The sequence below is a fragment of the Haliotis cracherodii genome, unplaced genomic scaffold (assembly GCF_022045235.1).
Source record: "Haliotis cracherodii isolate W230 unplaced genomic scaffold, xgHalCrac1.p SCAF_35, whole genome shotgun sequence".
NCBI classification, from domain to species: domain Eukaryota; kingdom Metazoa; phylum Mollusca; class Gastropoda; order Lepetellida; family Haliotidae; genus Haliotis; species Haliotis cracherodii.
Genome location: NW_027266292.1, coordinates 1,391,700 through 1,410,199, shown reverse-complemented (window position 1 = coordinate 1,410,199; position 18,500 = coordinate 1,391,700). Strand labels below are relative to the sequence as shown.

The 18,500-nt window shown below is 41.6% G+C and overlaps 1 protein-coding gene across 3 annotated transcripts in view; it reads left to right on the top strand.

Annotated features, from left to right (window-relative positions):
- Positions 1 to 17,204, top strand: part of LOC139477735 (E3 ubiquitin-protein ligase MIB2-like) — a 32,755-nt gene extending 15,551 nt beyond the window's left edge. For all 3 annotated transcript variants that reach the window (XM_071260133.1, XM_071260134.1, XM_071260135.1), the window contains exons 6-19: positions 761 to 900; positions 1,411 to 1,515; positions 2,296 to 2,400; positions 2,731 to 2,908; positions 3,346 to 3,500; positions 4,076 to 4,224; positions 5,616 to 5,772; positions 7,382 to 7,536; positions 8,901 to 9,030; positions 9,893 to 9,995; positions 10,941 to 11,038; positions 12,770 to 12,948; positions 14,701 to 14,933; positions 16,300 to 17,204. In XM_071260133.1, the coding sequence (XP_071116234.1) occupies positions 761 to 900; positions 1,411 to 1,515; positions 2,296 to 2,400; positions 2,731 to 2,908; positions 3,346 to 3,500; positions 4,076 to 4,224; positions 5,616 to 5,772; positions 7,382 to 7,536; positions 8,901 to 9,030; positions 9,893 to 9,995; positions 10,941 to 11,038; positions 12,770 to 12,948; positions 14,701 to 14,933; positions 16,300 to 16,337 (1,925 nt within the window). In that variant the 3' untranslated portion in view covers positions 16,338 to 17,204. The remainder of the gene's footprint in view (positions 1 to 760; positions 901 to 1,410; positions 1,516 to 2,295; positions 2,401 to 2,730; positions 2,909 to 3,345; positions 3,501 to 4,075; positions 4,225 to 5,615; positions 5,773 to 7,381; positions 7,537 to 8,900; positions 9,031 to 9,892; positions 9,996 to 10,940; positions 11,039 to 12,769; positions 12,949 to 14,700; positions 14,934 to 16,299) is intronic.
- The last annotated feature ends 1,296 nt before the right edge of the window (positions 17,205 to 18,500 follow it).

The following is an 18,500-nucleotide window of genomic DNA, read 5'->3' as shown; positions in this document are numbered from 1 at the left end:
TCTAGGTGTCACATTACACTGTCTAGGTGTCACATTACACTCTCTAAGTGTCACATTACACTGTCCAGGTGTCACATTACACTGTCTAGGTGTCACATTACACTGTCTAGGTGTCACATTACACTGCCTAGGTGTCACATTACACTCTCTAAGTGTCACATTACACTGTCTAGGTGTCACATTACACTGTCTAGGTGTCACATTACACTGTCTAGGTGTCACATTACACTGTCTAGGTGTCACATTACACTGTCTAGGTGTCACATTACACTCTCTAAGTGTCACATTACACTGCCTAGGTGTCACATTACACTCTCTAAGTGTCACATTACACTGTCTAGGTGTCACATTACACTGTCTAGGTGTCACATTACACTGCCTAGGTGCCACATTACACTGTCTAGGTGTCACATTACACTGTCTAGGTGTCACATTACACTGTCTAGGTGTCATATTACACTGTCTATGTGTCACATTACACTGCCTAGGTGCCACATTACACTGTCTAGGTGTCATATTACACTGTCAAGGTGTCACATCACACTGTCTAGGTGTCACATTACACTGCCTAGGTGTCTCATTACACTGTCTAGGTGTCACATTACACTGTCTAGGTGTCATATTACACAATCTAGGTGTCACATAAAACTGTCTAGGTATCACATTAGCTATGTCTAGGTGGCCTCATTAGCCCTGTCGAGGTTGCCACAATAGTGATATGTTAATTGGTCACATCAAGGTGATTTTGAAATGATCGTAGATGCAGAGAGTGCCAAGCAGACCCCGGTCAAACAAGCGGAAGTTCTGCAAGTAGGAGACAAAGTGTATATCCATGTTCCTGCAGCCTCCCTCAAGGCTCTACAGAGCGACCGGTCAGGCTGGACATCAGGGATGGCCAATGTAAGTAGACACCAAGCTGACTTCTAAGCTTGTGGAGCAGGATGTCATCTGCGTCTTAGCTGTTCGTACTTGTTTCTTGTCTTGAATTATTTTGAGCACCCGGTCTCGACTGCTACACACAGAAGATGACAGACCTCACTTGTCCACTGAGTTACGGCCTTTGGTCCATGTTTTTTGTGCAATGGGGGCACTTATCAAGATAGAGTTATTTTTTCCAGAGAAGGGACTTTTGTGTATTTTAGATTCACATTTAATATTTTTTTCTTTCTATTCATAAGGCTTTATGGGGCTCTTTTTTATAGTTTATGTTTACTTCTATATGATCAAACAAACTTCTAATGTGCCTAATGGGGAAAGTAATAACACTGTTTTCTTGTTTGTTTTTTCACATCAATATTCAGGCTGTATGATGTCGGTCTGTAGATTATGGAGTCTGGACCAGACAATCTAGTGATTGATGGGTGTAGTTTGAACTGTCCCTGATATACGCTTGTTGTTTTTTTGTATCAGTGTATCGGCAAGGTCGGGATCCTGAAAGGGTTTGCATCGTCTGGGGATGCCACTGTAGAGTTTGGGGGCATGCGGTTCCGATTCACCCCTGCAGCACTGAGAAAGGTAGGATACATTCCGACTTGGACGTCACTGTGACATAAATAGCCTCTACAACTATGATCCATGACAATTTCACAATTACATTTATAAAAATGATTGTAAATTTGAATGGTTCACTGTAGTTGACACAGTAACTTGAATTCATCAATAAATGATTGATTAGTTTCCAACAAAAGATTCATGTGTCTTCGAGCTCTAAACTAGAAACATCTTGAACCTTGTAGATATGAGTGAGTGAGTATGGTTTTACACCGCTTTTTGCAATATTCTAGCAATATCACAACGGGGACACCAGAAATGGGCTTCACACATTGTACCCATGTCGGGAATTGAACCCGGGCCTTGGCGTGATGAGCGAACGCTTTAACCACTAGGCTACCCGACCGCCCCTTGTAGATATGACACTAAACAGTTCTGACCCCTACTGTAAAATAATAACCATGGCAATGTCAAGCCTGACTCATGTTTTCAGACATAATTTATTTGATTTTATCAAATTTTACTGTGGACAATAACAGCAAATGCCTTACCTGTAGGAATTATTTTGTTATTAATCTGAACATACAGCACTAATCAAGCTGTATGAAGGCAGTCTGTAAATATTTGAGTGTCGACCAGACATTCCTTTGATTGACATCACAAGTGTGCCTGAACACCTGATTTATTTGGTTGCCTTCTTTGACAAGCACTGGTCCTATATTCTTAAGCAGAATCACCCTGGGCTCTTAATGAATTGAACTTGAAATTAATGTTCAACCTATTAATGTGTAGCTGTTGTGCTAGATTCCGACCTTGAAACAAGGCGAGGTTGTCCAGTTGATCAGCGAGGAAGACCGGGTCAAGGCTCTTCAAGATGGCCATGGGGAGTGGACTTCCGACATGAAACAGGTCAGTTATCTGTCGCTATGACACATGTTTTACCCAGCAAAGACAGCAATCTCTGTAGAACTAATTCGGGCCAGCCCCACAAGGGGTTCAATACAGCTATTTCCTTATGTAAGTATTTCCTTATTTGTGACAGTCTCATCGCTAAGAATGCTTTGTGGAAGGAGTCCCTGGTTATTTGGGATGAAATTGTTGAGTACGATTGACATGTATCAAATTAGAGTTCGGTCACATGTCACATGAAATCAAGCAAAATCAAGAGTGAATTATTTAGATACCCCATTGAACGAGGACACCCTTTGAAATGACTAACTTTAACCAACACCATTTCAGGTCTTAGGAAAGTGTGGAAAGGTTGTGAAGGTCGACGACGATGGGGATGTTGTGGTGGCGTTTGGCAAGAGGACGTTCCTGTTGAACCCAGCTAGCTGTGTGCCAGCTCCAGGGGAGAGAGTGTTCGAACTGGCGGAATCTTTGTCTGCTCCCAGGTCCTCTGGGTCAGGGATCACAGGTAGGGGGGGTTACTTTTGTCAGTCATTTGCCACAAAATACTTTACAAAGAATGAAAGACCCGTGAAGATTCCGGGGTAGAATAGGTCTTCAGCAACCCATGCTTGCCATAAAAGGCGACTATGCTTGTCGTAAAAGGCGACTAACGGGATCGGGTGGTCAGGCTCACTGACTTTGTTAATGCATGTCATCGATCCCAATTGCGTGGATCGATGCTCATGATATGAATCAGTGGATTGTCTGGTCCAGACTCGATTATTTACAGGGCGCCGTCATATAACTGGAATATTGCTGAGTGTGGGAACCAACCAACCAACCAACAAAGAATGAAAAAACAAATCTGTATTATTGCCTGGTTTTCCCGGATGCATTTTATTTCATTTCATGGAAGCATATATTATGTGACCTTGACCTTTAAGCTAACCCTTGTCCTTGTAGAAACACATGGCGACCTCTTGAAGCTGATGGCAGCAATGATGATGAAAGATTTTCATCAGCACATGACTGTCGCTGACCCAGATATGATGTATCAGGCAATTGGGAAAGGCGATGCTGGCATGGTCAGGTCCATTGTCAGCAAAACCCCTAAACTGGTAAGATGCTAGGGACTTGTTGACTGTATCATTGTAGAGACTTATATATCACTTATTTACATGTATGGTTGCCTTGGTCACCACAGCCTTAGATGTATGGTTGCCTTGGTCACCACAGCCTTAGGTCCTGCCTCAACATACACAGAGTGCAGGGGGGGTGGTGGGGGGGTCGGGGGGCAAAAGAGGTCATGTGGAACAGTGGTAGAAACTAATAGTTTTCGTCCACTTGTCCTTATAATGATAACATAAAGCAAAATCCTTAAAAAGGGCAAATTTCTTCTAGTCCTTATGATACCTTAACTATTGGGCAGTTTGGCAAGGACCATAGGACTAGTGCCAGTTTCTAACGCTGTGGAACTGTATATATATGTTTTGATCATTCATTCCGAGAAAAATCACTTCTCCCGCAGCTGGAAGGATGATGAATTTAAACAGAATGATTTATTAGTTGATTTATAAATAATACAATTAGATTACATAAGAAAAAAACAGTTAGAGCATCAGATGATTTTGATTAATTTTCAAGAATTTCCAATTCTGGTTGAATGATAACACCTGCTGAATTCCACTTTCAGCTGAACGTCAACCACAAGGGTGTGACCCCACTGATACTGGCTGCCCATGAGGGTCAGATGGAGGTTGTGAAGGCGTTGCTGGAGCTGGGGGCGGACACCAGCCCTACAGATGGGAAGGGCCATACTGCTCTCCATGCTGCTCTCATTGGGTGGGTGGTGGTTGTAGGTTGGGGTGGGGCGGGATGGGGGGTTGTGTGTGTGGGTGGGGGAGTGTAGGCTCTGGCTAATTGAAAGTTTGAAAGTCCTGGTAAGTACCATTTTCGACGTAATAAGCGCCCTGCTCTAATAAGCGCCCACAGCGATAATTGCTAACATATTGACTAGTGAACAATCCCAATTAGCACCCCTTCCGATTGATGTACACAAGACTTATTTATTCGTGTATAATACGCACTCGTGTGTTATATGCACCCTTAATTATGGGCAATGAAATTCTGGAAAAATATATCTGTCGTACATAAACATTTCAGGCTGTCAGCATAAACCACAAAATTTATCTTTCAACCGGTGTTTTTTCCACCAAAATAATATTCTAATAAGAGCCCCCTATTTCTAATATTGAGAGCGCCCTGGGTGCTTCTTCTGTCGAATACGGTATCTAACATGTGATTGTAGAGGAATGATATTCTGCACTAGAATTTTAAGACAAGGGGAGTGAGTGAGTGAAAGAGTGAGTGAGTGAGTGAGGAAGGGTCATGTCTGTTGCCTGAATAGGATGAGGACCATCTCAGCCAAATAATGAGATCAAGTCCATTTGGAAAAAGCCAGAAAGCAATATTCCATTTATCTGTACACTGCCCAGCCAAGATCAGGGTCAGATTTGATCTCCAGCAACTCATGCGTGTTGTGAGAGGTGAACTAACAGGATCGGGTGGTCAGGCTCGCTGACTTGGAGGGTTAGAAACTAACAGGATCGGGTGGTCAGGCTCGCTGACTTGGAGGGTTAGAAACTAACAGGATCGGGTGGTCAGGCTCGCTGACTTGGAGGGTTAGAAACTAACAGTTTTTGTCCACTAGTCCTTATAATGATAACATATAGCAAAACCCTTAAAATGGGCTAATTTCTACTAGTCCTTAGGATACCTTTACTATTGGGCAGTTTGGTAAAGACTACTTGACTAGTGCCAATTTCTAATGCTGACTTGGTAATGCATTTCATCGTATCCCAATGGCGTAGATAGATGCTCATAGTGTCAATCACTGTATTGTCTGTTCCAGACTTGATTATTTACAAACGACAGTCATATAGCTAGATTATATTGAGTGAGGCATTACACAACAAAAAAGACAATCAGTTCCAGGGCAGTAGTGGTTCAATTGTTTAAATTCACTGTGCAGAATTAAGTTCCTTTACCATGACTCATTCACTGTTTGTTCGATTTCAAAATTTGCCTGGAATATCATACCCTGCTCGTGGGCATCATCAAAATTGTATCTTCGTCCTCCTGCATCATGGTCACTTGCTTCAGTTGTAAGATGCCAAGCCGCAAGGCAACTGAGTAGGACATTAAACTCTACATGCTGACTCTTCATCATTCAGAAAAAAGGAGAAAACAGCTCAGCTGCTGTTGGAGAAAGGTGCCAATGTACAGGTGTGTAACCATCAAAAGAGGTCAGCCCTCCACTTCGCTGCCTTCGCCAGCCTCCCACGTGTCATGGAGGATCTCATCAAGAGGGGAAGTAACGTCAATGCAAAGGTGAGACTGACTGGTCAACCAACCCGATTTTCACACATGGCTTTGCAATAATGTCTTCTTTACAGTTTATGATCTTTTATTAATTCAAAACACATACGATACTTGAATTTAGTATGGTTGATAAAAATTGTCTCCTTATGTATTTGAAGTACAATAATAGTTTGGTGTCAACATGATAAAGGTGAGAGAGCAGAATTCCATCTTTATAATGGCGGGGGATACCAAGAATGGGTGAGGTGAGGTGAATTGGGGTTTAACGTCGCATCCAAGATTATTGCACTTATATAGCGACGTGCTTGCACATGTGTGTGCGTGTGTGTGTGGCTGCTTGAACTAGTCCGGACTGATGCCAATTTATAGTGCTAGCCCACTGAGATACCATGCCGCAGTTTAACATGAATACCCCACTCAGACACAGTATACTGACTCCGAGCCGACCAGTCCTTGTTTGAGCCCCTTAATGCCGAGCGCCAGACAGGGTAACAACAAGTACCATCTATTAACGTCTCTTGGTATGACGCGGCCGGGGATCGAACTCCGGGACCTTCCGCTCTCCGGGCGGACCCTCTACCACTAGACCACGGAGGCTGTCACCAAGAATGGACTTCACATACTGTACCAATTACTGTTCATGAAAGGAGATAAGCTGAATTTTGAGGACCAGAAGATTCTGTAAAAGGGGTCGGCCTATGTAAGGGTTACACCTTCATCCAACTGTATTTCTGTTGGTAAAAAACTACATCAAATCACTTCAGGTGAACAAAGAACGCTATAACAAACTTTGACAATGAAAATGTGAAATTTGGGATTTAACATCTCTAGTCATGATGATTTACCATTTCGATTGTATTTTCTGTTATGCTAGGCATTGTTTTATATGTAGGGATTAAGATTAATGTGTGTATTGTTTCATCAACTAAGCCTGAAATAGCCATCAGCTCTACACATGTTTTCTCCCAATCTACTGGTGATCGTGTTAAAACATACCATTATATAAAGGAAAAGAATATTTTGATGCAATGATGGAAAGTAATATTATCGTAAACTTCAAATTTACTCAATAGCAGTAATATGATCGTTGTTGCTGTGAATAGTGTGAGTTGGTGCTGTCACAGTATGTGGTAAAGCAGACCTTATGGAATGGGGAAAATGGAAGTTGTAACTATTGGGACACATGATTTTGGTGAAAATTAATATAATACATTACAAACATACGTCCAGATATATAATGAACACATTTTATTACCAGATGGTGTAACAATAGGATTTTTAACTTGAGTAAATCAATACGGATTTGTTGATATTCTATTTCTGATGAGGGATCATGATGAGAAAACATAATTTGAGGTTGGTGGTCCAGCTTATGTACCGCACATAACATTTTTATACAGATTTCAAGGACCAAGTTAATACCTCGGCTTAACTACGAGATCGGCTTATCTATGGTCATGTACGGTACTTCGGCATAAACCAACACTTAAGTTACTTTTTTCCAATGTTTAAACAACCGGCTGTATTTTAATTTTTTCGTCAACACAATCTCAATCCGCAAAATATATTTCAACTTCAGTCTCAATTTGTATACATAATTAACTTCTATAAATTTCAGGATGTGGCAGGTGACACAGCTCTTCATGACGCCATTCAGAAGGGCAACAGGGAGGCCATTGAACTTCTGATGAGAGCTGCCAAGATTGACCTCAGCATTCCCAACAACAAAGGCTTCAACCCATTGCAGTTTGCTGCCTTCACTGGAAACACAAGGTAAATCATGTACTTCTTTAAACATCATCCTTTTCATCCACTCGAAGTCATCATCTGGTCTGTCTGTCCATCTGTCCGTCTGTCCACCCGTCTTTCATTTCTGAAGCATCACTTGAAAAACGTGAAAGATGTTTCATCCAAATTTAGGGCGGTCGGGTAGCCTAGTGGTTAAAGCGTTCGCTCGTCATGGCAAAGACCCTGGTTCGATTCCCAACAGGGGTACAATGTGAGAAGTCCATTTCTGGTGTCCCCCACTGTGATATTGCTGGAATATTGCTAAAAGCGGGATAAAACCGTACTCACTCAACCAAATTTGGTATATGTATTTGTCTGTGGCTGAAGTGGTGCCTTTTACTATTGAAGGGGCTGGGGGAATTTGTCATGTTCTAATGACACTTGTTTATCAAGATATGGGTAGCTTCATCTCGGATTGTTTCTACCATGCCGTAGAGACAACTGGATTCCGAGTGCTCAGTATCGGGGTATAAAGTCATGATAGCTTTGTCTAGCAGTGTAGATTCATCCCCAAGGGGCTTCAGGGGCAGACGAGGTACCCTGTGATTGTTAGACTTGACCAGAGACTGTGGGCCTGAACAATGTGTGATGTGGCTGATTGTTTGGCTTTGATGGCGATGAAATGGAGTTTAACATATCATTGAAGGTTGTTGCATGTATTGACGTGCATGCGTGCGTGCGTGCATGCGCGCGCACTGATCTGAAGTCTGTTATGGACCTATTAGCTACACTTTTTGAAGCATGCCAATCATGTTTACGTAAATAAAACAACTTGCCTAATCATTTGGTGACATCTTTTCAACCAAAATGACAATTAATTGACTTATTTTTTGCTCACAACGTATTTATTACCAATTTATGTGATTAATTTTATATGCCCTCCCACCTGTCTCAAGAAAGGTGCGCTTGTCATGGTATCTACAAGCAAAACAAACACAGCAGGTTTCCTTGAAACAGCTATTTACAGGCTGCCATGATGTAGCGGAATATTGCTGATTTCTCACTCACTCACTCACTCACTCACTCACTCACTCACTCACTCCACACAGGACAGTCATGTGACCGAGAATTGATAATGCCCATTATGAATAATATAAACAATTATTTTTCTGTGTTAAACAGTATTACATGTGTCACTAAGCAATTGAGTAAGCCTCAAAATAATAACGTTTAAGTGATAAGTGTTTGACAACTTCCCCTATCTCCGATTTAAACTTGAGACAATCCTTGTGTCACTGCTTTATGATGACATCAAATAAGTTCTCATACAGCTATAGTTGACATGTCACTGACTAAGCATAGGAATGTAACTCTTCAAAGTTTAACTGTAAGATGCTATTGTGATTCAGCGCTACTCAGGCCATCTTGAAGAGAGACACCTCTGTGGTTAATCTTCAGAAGGGTGAGGACAGATTCGCCGCTCTCCACATCGCTGCCATCAACGACCATGTGGAATGTGCCAGACTTCTCATTGATGTGGTAGGCTTTTGAGGGCTGACCAGACTTGTCCTGTACATGGTAGGCTTTTGAAGCCTGACCAGACTTGTCACATACATGGTAGGCTTTTGAAGGCTGACCAGACTTGTCACATACATGGTAGGCTTTTGAAGCCTGACCAGACTTGTCACATACATGGTAGGCTTTTGAAGGCTGACCAGACTTGTTACGTACATGGTAGGCTTTTGAAGACCGACCAGACTTGTCACGTACATGGTATGCATTCCGGAAGTTAGTAGACTTACTAATAAGCTTTGAAAATGTGAACTGACATTGTAAGGCATTCGGTACAGATGTTACAAGATTTACAATTAATAGGGTGGGCTTTCCAGAAGACTCATAAGTTATCATTATAAGGCTAAGCTATCCAAAACCTACCAAGGTTATCTTTGACAGGCTAGATCGCAGATTTATTTTCTGTCTGTTCTACTTTATGACTGGTAAAAGATATATGCCTCCTTTCTAAAGATGAGAGACGAGCTAGTTGTAGGCAATCAGTACAACATCCACGTCCTAAACCCTGATTGACGGGGTTAGATTTTCCACTCATGTAACGGTAATAGTGAAGGATCTCAATGATCCGGATTCCCAGTCATAACCAGGGGCACGGATGGCCCAGTCAAGTAAGGTGCTGCAATCACTGTGCAGAGCTGCGTCCTTAGGGCAGATCAGAAACCAATGTTCGTGGGTTCACCCCGATTATGGTTTTATGTTTGTCAGCACCATGCCTGTGCTCATGGGTTTCACCAAAGTGGTAAAGGTCTTAGAACTACATCACCTAGGACGTGCCTCCCACATTAAGCTGACACATTGAGATATAACTGTACACACCTTGTGTTGACAGGGGAAGGCCAAGGTGAATATCCAGGGTGCCAATGGAACCACAGCCCTCCACCTCGCCTGCCACGAGGCCCTATACAGGACAGCAGAGTTGCTCTTGGAGAAAGGTACACACATTACTGTCACACAGCGCTTCAGGTCCGTGAAGATCTGGGGTAGAATAGGTCTTCAGCAACCCATGCTTGCAGTAAAAGGCGACTACGTTTGTTGTAAAAGGCGACTAGCGGGATCGGGTGGTCAGGCTCACTGACTTGGTTGATGCATGTCATCGGTTCCAATAGCGTGGATGGATGCTCATGTTGTCAATCACTGGATTGTCTGGTCCAGACTCGATTATTTACAGACCGCCGTCATATAGCTGGAATATTGCTGAGTGCGGTGTTAAACAACAAACCAACCAACCAACACAGCGCTTCAGGTTGTCAAGGTCATTGATAGAATAACATCTCCATCTCCCCTCAGTTAACTGACCCTCTTTTTTTGAAAGCACAATCAAATTGAGCACTTATTTGAAATCGATTTGGATTGATATAAATCTCTCCGACAAATTTTGCAGGTGCCCTATTTTGATCAGTTGTACAAAACTTCACTTTAAGTAGAAAGACAAGTTCTATGGATGAACAACTTCTTTATTCAAATTAGTGCGACGTTTTGGTGTAGATCCTAACACCTTTATCAAGCATCTCTATCAGTCTGCTTGTTGACTCTGTAAATCACTTGCTTTATCACACCAACTTTTAAACGCCACTGAAAGAAGTTCACTTTAAGTAACCTTTGTTATTTATTGTCTCTTTCGGGATTCAGTGTAAGAAAAGGCCCCATCAGATCATTCTTGTCATGGGAGCACACTTGAATTGTGGTAGGTCAGGCCCTGTGACTTTATTGATTGCCTTTCATGAGGAGGATTGTTTCTTAAGCCATCACACACTGCCAGACTTGATTCTTGTAATACCACCATCAATGATGTGGGTAAAAGCTACCTGTGGCGTAAACAACATTCACTCCAGCATTTGCCTTGTTCCTGTGTACCTGCCATGTTCGTGTTGACGCAGGTGCCGACCCCAACGTGAAGGATGAGAGCGGCAACACAGCGTTACACATCGCCATGGGCGCAGACAAATCTACAGGAAGAGGCACAGAGCATCAACTGGTGAGACCAGATTTAGCTTGGTGTCAACAGGCTCGACATTCAATGCACTTAGAGCTTGCATCTATATGCTCTGAACGTATTTCTGTGTTTAAGTAAAGGAGATATCATGACTTTGTGAAACGGGGCCCTGATCTAACCCATGGTTAAGCCTTTGACTTGAATTCCATCTTATTTAAACTGACAATTGAACTCACCTCTTGTGCGATGATTCTGCATGTCACTTAGATACAGATTGTTATAATAATCTATTTTCTTATCTAGTGTTATCAATGTTTGTAAAAATGGATATAATTATTGGTCAAATTTTTTAACTTAAATCTAATTCTTGTTGTCAATATGAATACAGCAAAGTACTTGTTTTATACCAATGCGTTTAGAATCCAAATAATTTGACAATATGCAAATATGTTAAAACTGCTTTTGTGAAAAAAATCCCGAAGAAATATGTTGTATTTTATACTGTTTGTACCTAAGTTGTATTTTGTTTGTAAACAAAGGCTCGTGGCATACAAGTACTGAAAAAAATTAGAGAAGTGAGAGGAAAAATTCTTGTTATCACAGTGCCCAATCAAAGGTTATGGGATAATAGTCTCGATCCAAATGTTACAACGCGTACACTTGAGCAGACTCATGAATATTAATTAGACCGTTCACAACGTTGACAGATCGTTATTATAACAGAAACAAACGTATGTTTTCCATATATATCTAAAATGATATTATTTGTTATTAATTGTCCGGTGAATTAAACAATTTAAATTGAAACAATTCATAATTTATCATATTATGAATACGTAACAACTTGTAATTTGTGTGTAAAAAGTCGTACTAAAACACACTGTTTGAAGGGGGCGTGGCATAAATGTAAATGTCCGATTGGGATTTTGAATTTTCCGGACCCCTGGTGACATGACTTAAATTATGTTTGCTTGTGATCATTGCTGTGTTAGATGTCTTGTCCCCTTAACCAGTTACATATTTGAGGTACGTTATGAACTGGCTGTGACCTTTACAAAACAGAACTGATATCTTGTTCATGCACTTGCCAAAGTGAAACATTTACCTGAACAGTGTGTGCGTGTTAATCATTGCTGTAGGGTACCCTCGAAAAGATCAGCTGTTATCAATATTTGGAAGATCAGTGGGTGAACACAAGTGTTGTACCCATAAAAAAATACCTATAGTGAACTTTAATAACGAGAAATAACACAGACATATAGGGATTCTGGGTCAGACATGGTTTCAGGATGATCATGTTTGTAAGAACCGACTGAAATGGGATCAGGTGTTCAGGTCATGTGGTTTGGCTGACTGAGTGTTATTGTACCCAAATAAGTGAGGGACCCCTGAAGATCCGGGGTAGAATAGGTCTTCAGCAACCCATGCTTGCCGTAAAAGGCGACTTTGCTTGTCGTAAAAGGCGACAACGGGATCGGGTGGTCAGGCTCGCTGACTTGGTTGATGCATGTCATCAGTTGATCACTGGATTGTCTGGTCCGGACTCGATTATTTACAGACCGCTGTCATATAGCTGGAATATTGCTGAGTGCGGCGTTAAAAGACAAACCAACCAACCAACCAAAATAAGTGAGGGTGCTTACTCTATCAACCATTGGTTTGCCTGATCCAGACTGGACCTGGTATAACTGACAGTAACCAGAATGTTGGTGACTGCGGCATAAAACAACATTAAACCCTAAGTCTTCAAGCTCAGGGCATGTCATGTTTCAGTTGGCGGCGCTGCTTGGACTGACGTCACGCACTGATGACGAGGCACGCGTGAAGCTGGCGTGTCTGTTGCTGCAGAAGAACGCCATCGTGGACGCTAAGAACAACTGTGGCGCCACACCACTGGAGGTGGCCAAGAGTCCCACAGTTAGGCAGGCCGTACAGCTTTTTGTCAGACAAAAGTGAGATCATTTAAAGCTCATAATGAAAACTTGTGTTAAGTACTTAGTTGTGGGTTCAAATCCCAGATTAACCCCAAAATGATACTGGTCTGTCCACCCTATACCTGTGCTCATTGGTTTAAACAATTAGGTAAAGGTCTAGAAGCTGTGTCAGTTTGGGTTATCCCACAACATTAAGCTGACTTGTCGTGAAATAACGTTCAAAGCAGTGTGAAGCTCCCTCACTTTCTAAGGGTTTCCAAGGATTCTGAGGCAGAATAGGTCCCCAGTATTCAATACTTGTCTCCCTATTGAAATATCAGGGGCAGAAGAAGTCCCCAGGGCACTATACCCCATAATTGTCACTGTTGGGGTTCAGGGGTAGAATAGGTTCTCGTACCCCCTACTTGTCACTCTGTTGGGGTTCTGGGGTAGAATAGGTCCTTGTACCCCCTACTTGTCACTCTGTTGGGGTTCAGGGGTAGAATAGGTCCTTGTACCCCCTACTTGTCACTCTGTTGGGGTTCAGGGGTAGAATAGGTCCCTGGACCCCATACTTGTCACTCTGTTGGGGTTCAGGGATAGAATAGGTCCTTGTACCCCATACTTGTCACTCTGTTGGGGTTCAGGGGTAGAATAGGTCCTTGTACCCCCTACTTGTCACTCTGTTGGGTTTCAGGGATAGAATAGGTCCTTGCACCCCCTACTTGTCACTCTGTTGGGGTTCAGGGATAGAATAGGTCCTTGTACCCCATACTTGTCACTCTGTTGGGTTTCAGGGGTAGAATAGCTCCCTGTGTCAGTTGCTTGTCTCCCTGTTTGGGTTCGGGGGAAGAATAAGTCCCCGTATCCCATGCTTGTCCCCCTGTTGGCACGTCTTGGCAAAATAAATCCCTCATCACTTGCATGTGTCTCCCTGGAGAGTTTAAAGATTGATGAGAGAATAGGCCCCCAGTTTCCTACTCGCAAGAGACGATCAAAGCCTATTGCATTGTTAGATTGTGTGCCCTGGCTACCGGTATGTCATTGTATCCAGATGATGTGTATCAGTGCTCATGCTGTCAACCACTGGTTTGTCTGGTGTAGCCTGGATCAGCAGCGTTAGAAATTGGCACTAGTCCTGTAGTCCTTACTAATCTGCCCAGTAGTAAAGGACTAGTAGAAATTGGCCTTTTTTAAGGTTTTGCTTTATGTTATTATTATAAGGACTAGTGGACAAAAACTGTTAGCTTCTAACAGTGTTTGAAATACCTGCCTGCCCGACCGTCCGAGACGGGTTGATTTCAACTCGGGCTGCCAGATTTTCAAATCCCCCTGCCCGACGGTCGGGTTATATTTCATATGTTACAATATTCTAAATATTTCCCGATGATAATCATTAATTCACATGTAAAGATGAATGATAAAATGTAACCAAAGAGAAACCCCGTTAGCTTATCCTGAGAAACATATGATTATAGTGGGCAGGCAGGTTTTGGTCAGGGCTGGCAAGTATTTCAGCTAGCCAGTCCTGTGGTCTGGCTGAAATATTTGGGAGTTTCATACCCTGTTTCTAATATTGCTGAATATGACGTAACACAACATTCACTCACTCAGTGTAATTGATACAGCAGTGGGTTGTTTCATTATTGTCCAGGTTTGAACCTCAGGTGTCAATATGTTTAAGGAACACTTTGGCGAGATAGATATTCTTATGGTTAAATTGGTATGCATGGAAGAACCAACACTGAAAATAATAGAAGCCCCACTGTTGACGATTGTACACTCTTCCAGTCAGGGTTCCATCCAGCGTTCCGTCACCTCCAACCCCCGAGGGGGTGGGTCAAGGGTCCGGCTGGGCACCACCATGTTTGACATGCAGCTCCCGTGTGCCAAGTGTATGAGCAAGATGGCGGACATCACCCTGATGCCGTGTGGGCACAAGATCTTGTGTCGACAGTGTTGCCTGACTACCGAGATATGTCCACTCTGTGAGACCCACATTGAGCGTAGACTCGCCAAAAAAGGTAAGACATAAGATGGCAGTGAGATTCACCATGAGACAAGATAAACATTAACTCCTGTGAACGATCTCAGTGATGGTTCCGTGGCAAAATAGGTCCTGCTCGCCTTCTAGCAGGAACCATCTAAAATAGTCCCACATATGTCTTTTTGTCACCCGCCGCGCGAAAGTGTGAAGCGGGGGATATAGTATTCACGACCGTCCGTATGTCTGTCCGTACATCCCACCTGTTTGTTGCCGCGATATCTCAAGAACTATACACTGGATTGTCTTCATATTTGGAACTATGGTGTATGTACAGACACGGCAGACACCAGTAGGTTTTGGTGACCTTGACCCCATTTTCAAGGTCACAGCAGGCAAATCTGCTTTTGGAGTTGGAAAACGGTGTTGCCGCGATATCTCAAGAACTAATCGCTGGATTGTCTTCATATTTGGTACTATGGTGTATATACAGGCGGGGGACATTTCGTCACTTAGTGACAAATACTTGTTCTTTTCTATTTCTTTTCCGTTAAAACAGCACAACAAATTACTTTTTGGAGTGACAGCACACCTTGTGAATGATTTTTGTTGTTGTAATACCTGTTACCCCCAGGAAGATGAGATGGTTTTATTTTTCACCAGCCAGAACCAGAAAAAAAATCAAATTCAATTCGTTAGGCCCACTGCTAAATACAAGTAAGAATGAAGTCCACAAAAATTATTTTCATAATCATAAAAAATCTCTACTAAAATCACACTCCATTGTATGATTACGACTATATCAAAGGCATGTGTCTCTGAATCAATCTCAAATAAAGATGATACTATATGTTTGTGAAACTACAATTACTTTTATAATGAGCATGAGCCATGGTTTTGTCTGACACAACTCATCACAGGTGCACTAGCTGTAAACATTCTGTATATCCTGAGGGGGCACGGGTGACCCAATCGTCTGAGGCGCTGCGATTCGCTGTGCAAAGTTGCATCCCTTAGCACGCCAGAACCCTATGATTGTGGGTTTGAATCCCGGTTCGCCTCGATAATGTTTCTTGGTTTGTCAGCACCATAACCATGCTCTTGGGTTTCACCGAAGTGGTAAACGACTGAGACCTGCATCACTTGGGGCTTTCCTCCCACATTAAGCTGACATGCTGTGGTAAAACTAGAATACTGTTAAAAGCAGTGTTAAACCAAACTCACTCACTCACTGCACTGAAAACAGAATTACCATGTATTCCCAATAAACTGGTCAGCCAATATCGTTATGTCATTAAACATAAATCATATTAAGTGCCACATTTTTTTATTTCAACCTTATTGGATAGCAAACCATCCATGCACTATAAAAATCATTGGGCTTACCCAGTGTTTTGCCATTTCAGAGCGAGCCGACCTTGAGGAACCTTGCAAAGTTCAGTGAGGCGCCCTGAACTGACAAGATGGGATCTATCGTCTGAACAGATATACCAATAACAGACAGATGAAGCAAGATTCTCTTTTGTTCTCAAAGTTACCTTTCATGATCATAACTATTGGCAAGGGGTGGCGAATGTGATGTCGACATCTTGCTTGTTGGCACTTAGCAATGGGGATATAACTGTTCAGTGAAGACTTGTTAACCAGGACTCTGTCAACTTTTATGTCACTTGTATGCTCACCCTAGTTTCACACTGCACTCGCTTCTCTCGAACTCCTCACAACTTGATATTTGTTGTAGTTTTAGTATTAATGGTATTTTGTATTTGCATTACATGTACAACATATCATGTCTCAAACGAGGGTAGGGTCCGTTCAATCCAATCAGTCTTTTTCCATGAAACTTGGCATCTGCATTTCTCATCAACTTAACTGGTGCCTTTTGCTATTTTGAAAGTTTTCTATGTTTTATCTTCTTATGTTACCATGAAAACAATTTGACTTTGTCTTAAATGAGGGTAATGTTTGTTTCCAGGTTGAAAACCTCAACATGTTTTTAAACAAAACTTGGCATATGCAATGTTGATTAGCTTAACTGGTGCCTTTTGCCATTTTAAAGTTTTACAAACAATTTAGGCTCCGTTTTTGAGCCATAACTCTCAAGCTAATGAATATGTTGGCATGAAACTACACATTGCCAATGACCACATGCTGGTCTAATGCCTTTTCATATTTGGCAATTTTTAAAAAAAATTTCTTATGTTTCCATGGAAACAATTTAGAAATTCATAAAAGTATTTCCACTAAGCATAAAGCTACAGATTGTTCATTATAGGTACATCTACTTGCACAATAGAATCTTGTCATCCAAACCCCTGTTACCAGTTTAGTAGTTTTATCTGCCATAATGTGTCAACATGGCATCAACTGTCATGCTGCATCATAAATGCATAAATCAGAGACCCGTGAAGATTCCTGGGTAGAACAGGTCTTCAGCAACCCATGCTTGCCATAAAAGGCGACTATGCTTGTCGTAAAAGGCGACAAACGGGATCGGGTGGTCAGGCTCGCTGACTTGGTTGATGCATGTCATCGATCCCAATTGCGTGGATCGATGATCATGATATCAATCACTGGATTGTCTGGTCCAGACTAGATTATTTACAAACCGCCAACATATAGCTGGAATATTGCTGAGTGCGGCGTCAATCATCAAACAAAACAAAACAAAGCTTAAATCAGAATCAGTAACTGTATTTGTTTGATTTTGTTGATTTTCAGATTTGCAATCATATTTATAGTAACTTGACCTAATGTATCACCACAGTTTAGTCTTACCTGTTTATATCAAGGTTTTATTAGTTATACATAATCCCAGATATTACTTTCTTCAGTATTAAGTTAGTGTGTTTATTTGGTGATCTTTGTCCTCAGTATATTGAAATATTAAACACTGACCTTCATCATGCATAATAATGCATTATATGTAATCATGTATTCTCATTTTCATATTTGTTATTGAAGGAGGAAACAAAATATAATGCACAAACTCATTATGCTCACTCAAAATACTATTGTTTGCACAGTGTAGTCTACACTTTTGAGAGACAAAGCTGATTTGTATTTTCAGTATATTTTGTCAATATTTAACAACATATATATATTAGAAATCGAGTGTAATATTATTCAGAATGATTGCTGAAAAAATCAGACAATATACTTAAAGTCTTGTAAAACAAAATGTTGTAAGTCATATGGGTTTTCGTAACACATGGGAGATAACTCTTCTTGATGGTGTTTGCTTTCTGCTACTTGGTATTTCTACTGGGACACGTTTCTTCATATCTTTGTTATAGAATATAATAATGCATTGCAGTTTGTTCTAGCCCACGTTATTTGCTGTGAGGAAAGGGGAACATTTGATTGATGTGGTTGGCTGTTCAAGGTTGTGTACCTGAGTATACACAGCTCTTTACCTTCAGTGTTTACTTTATTTACCAGTTTTACAGAAGAAATAACCCTGTCTAAACCAGCACCTTCATTATCCAGCACTCACAATTAACTGGGATTAAGGATTATGTTTTGAGACTAACACCTTTCTTTCTTTTTGTACAGCCGTACACCTGTACCTAGTGATGAGTACTGACCAGTGTTGAAATAAATAAAA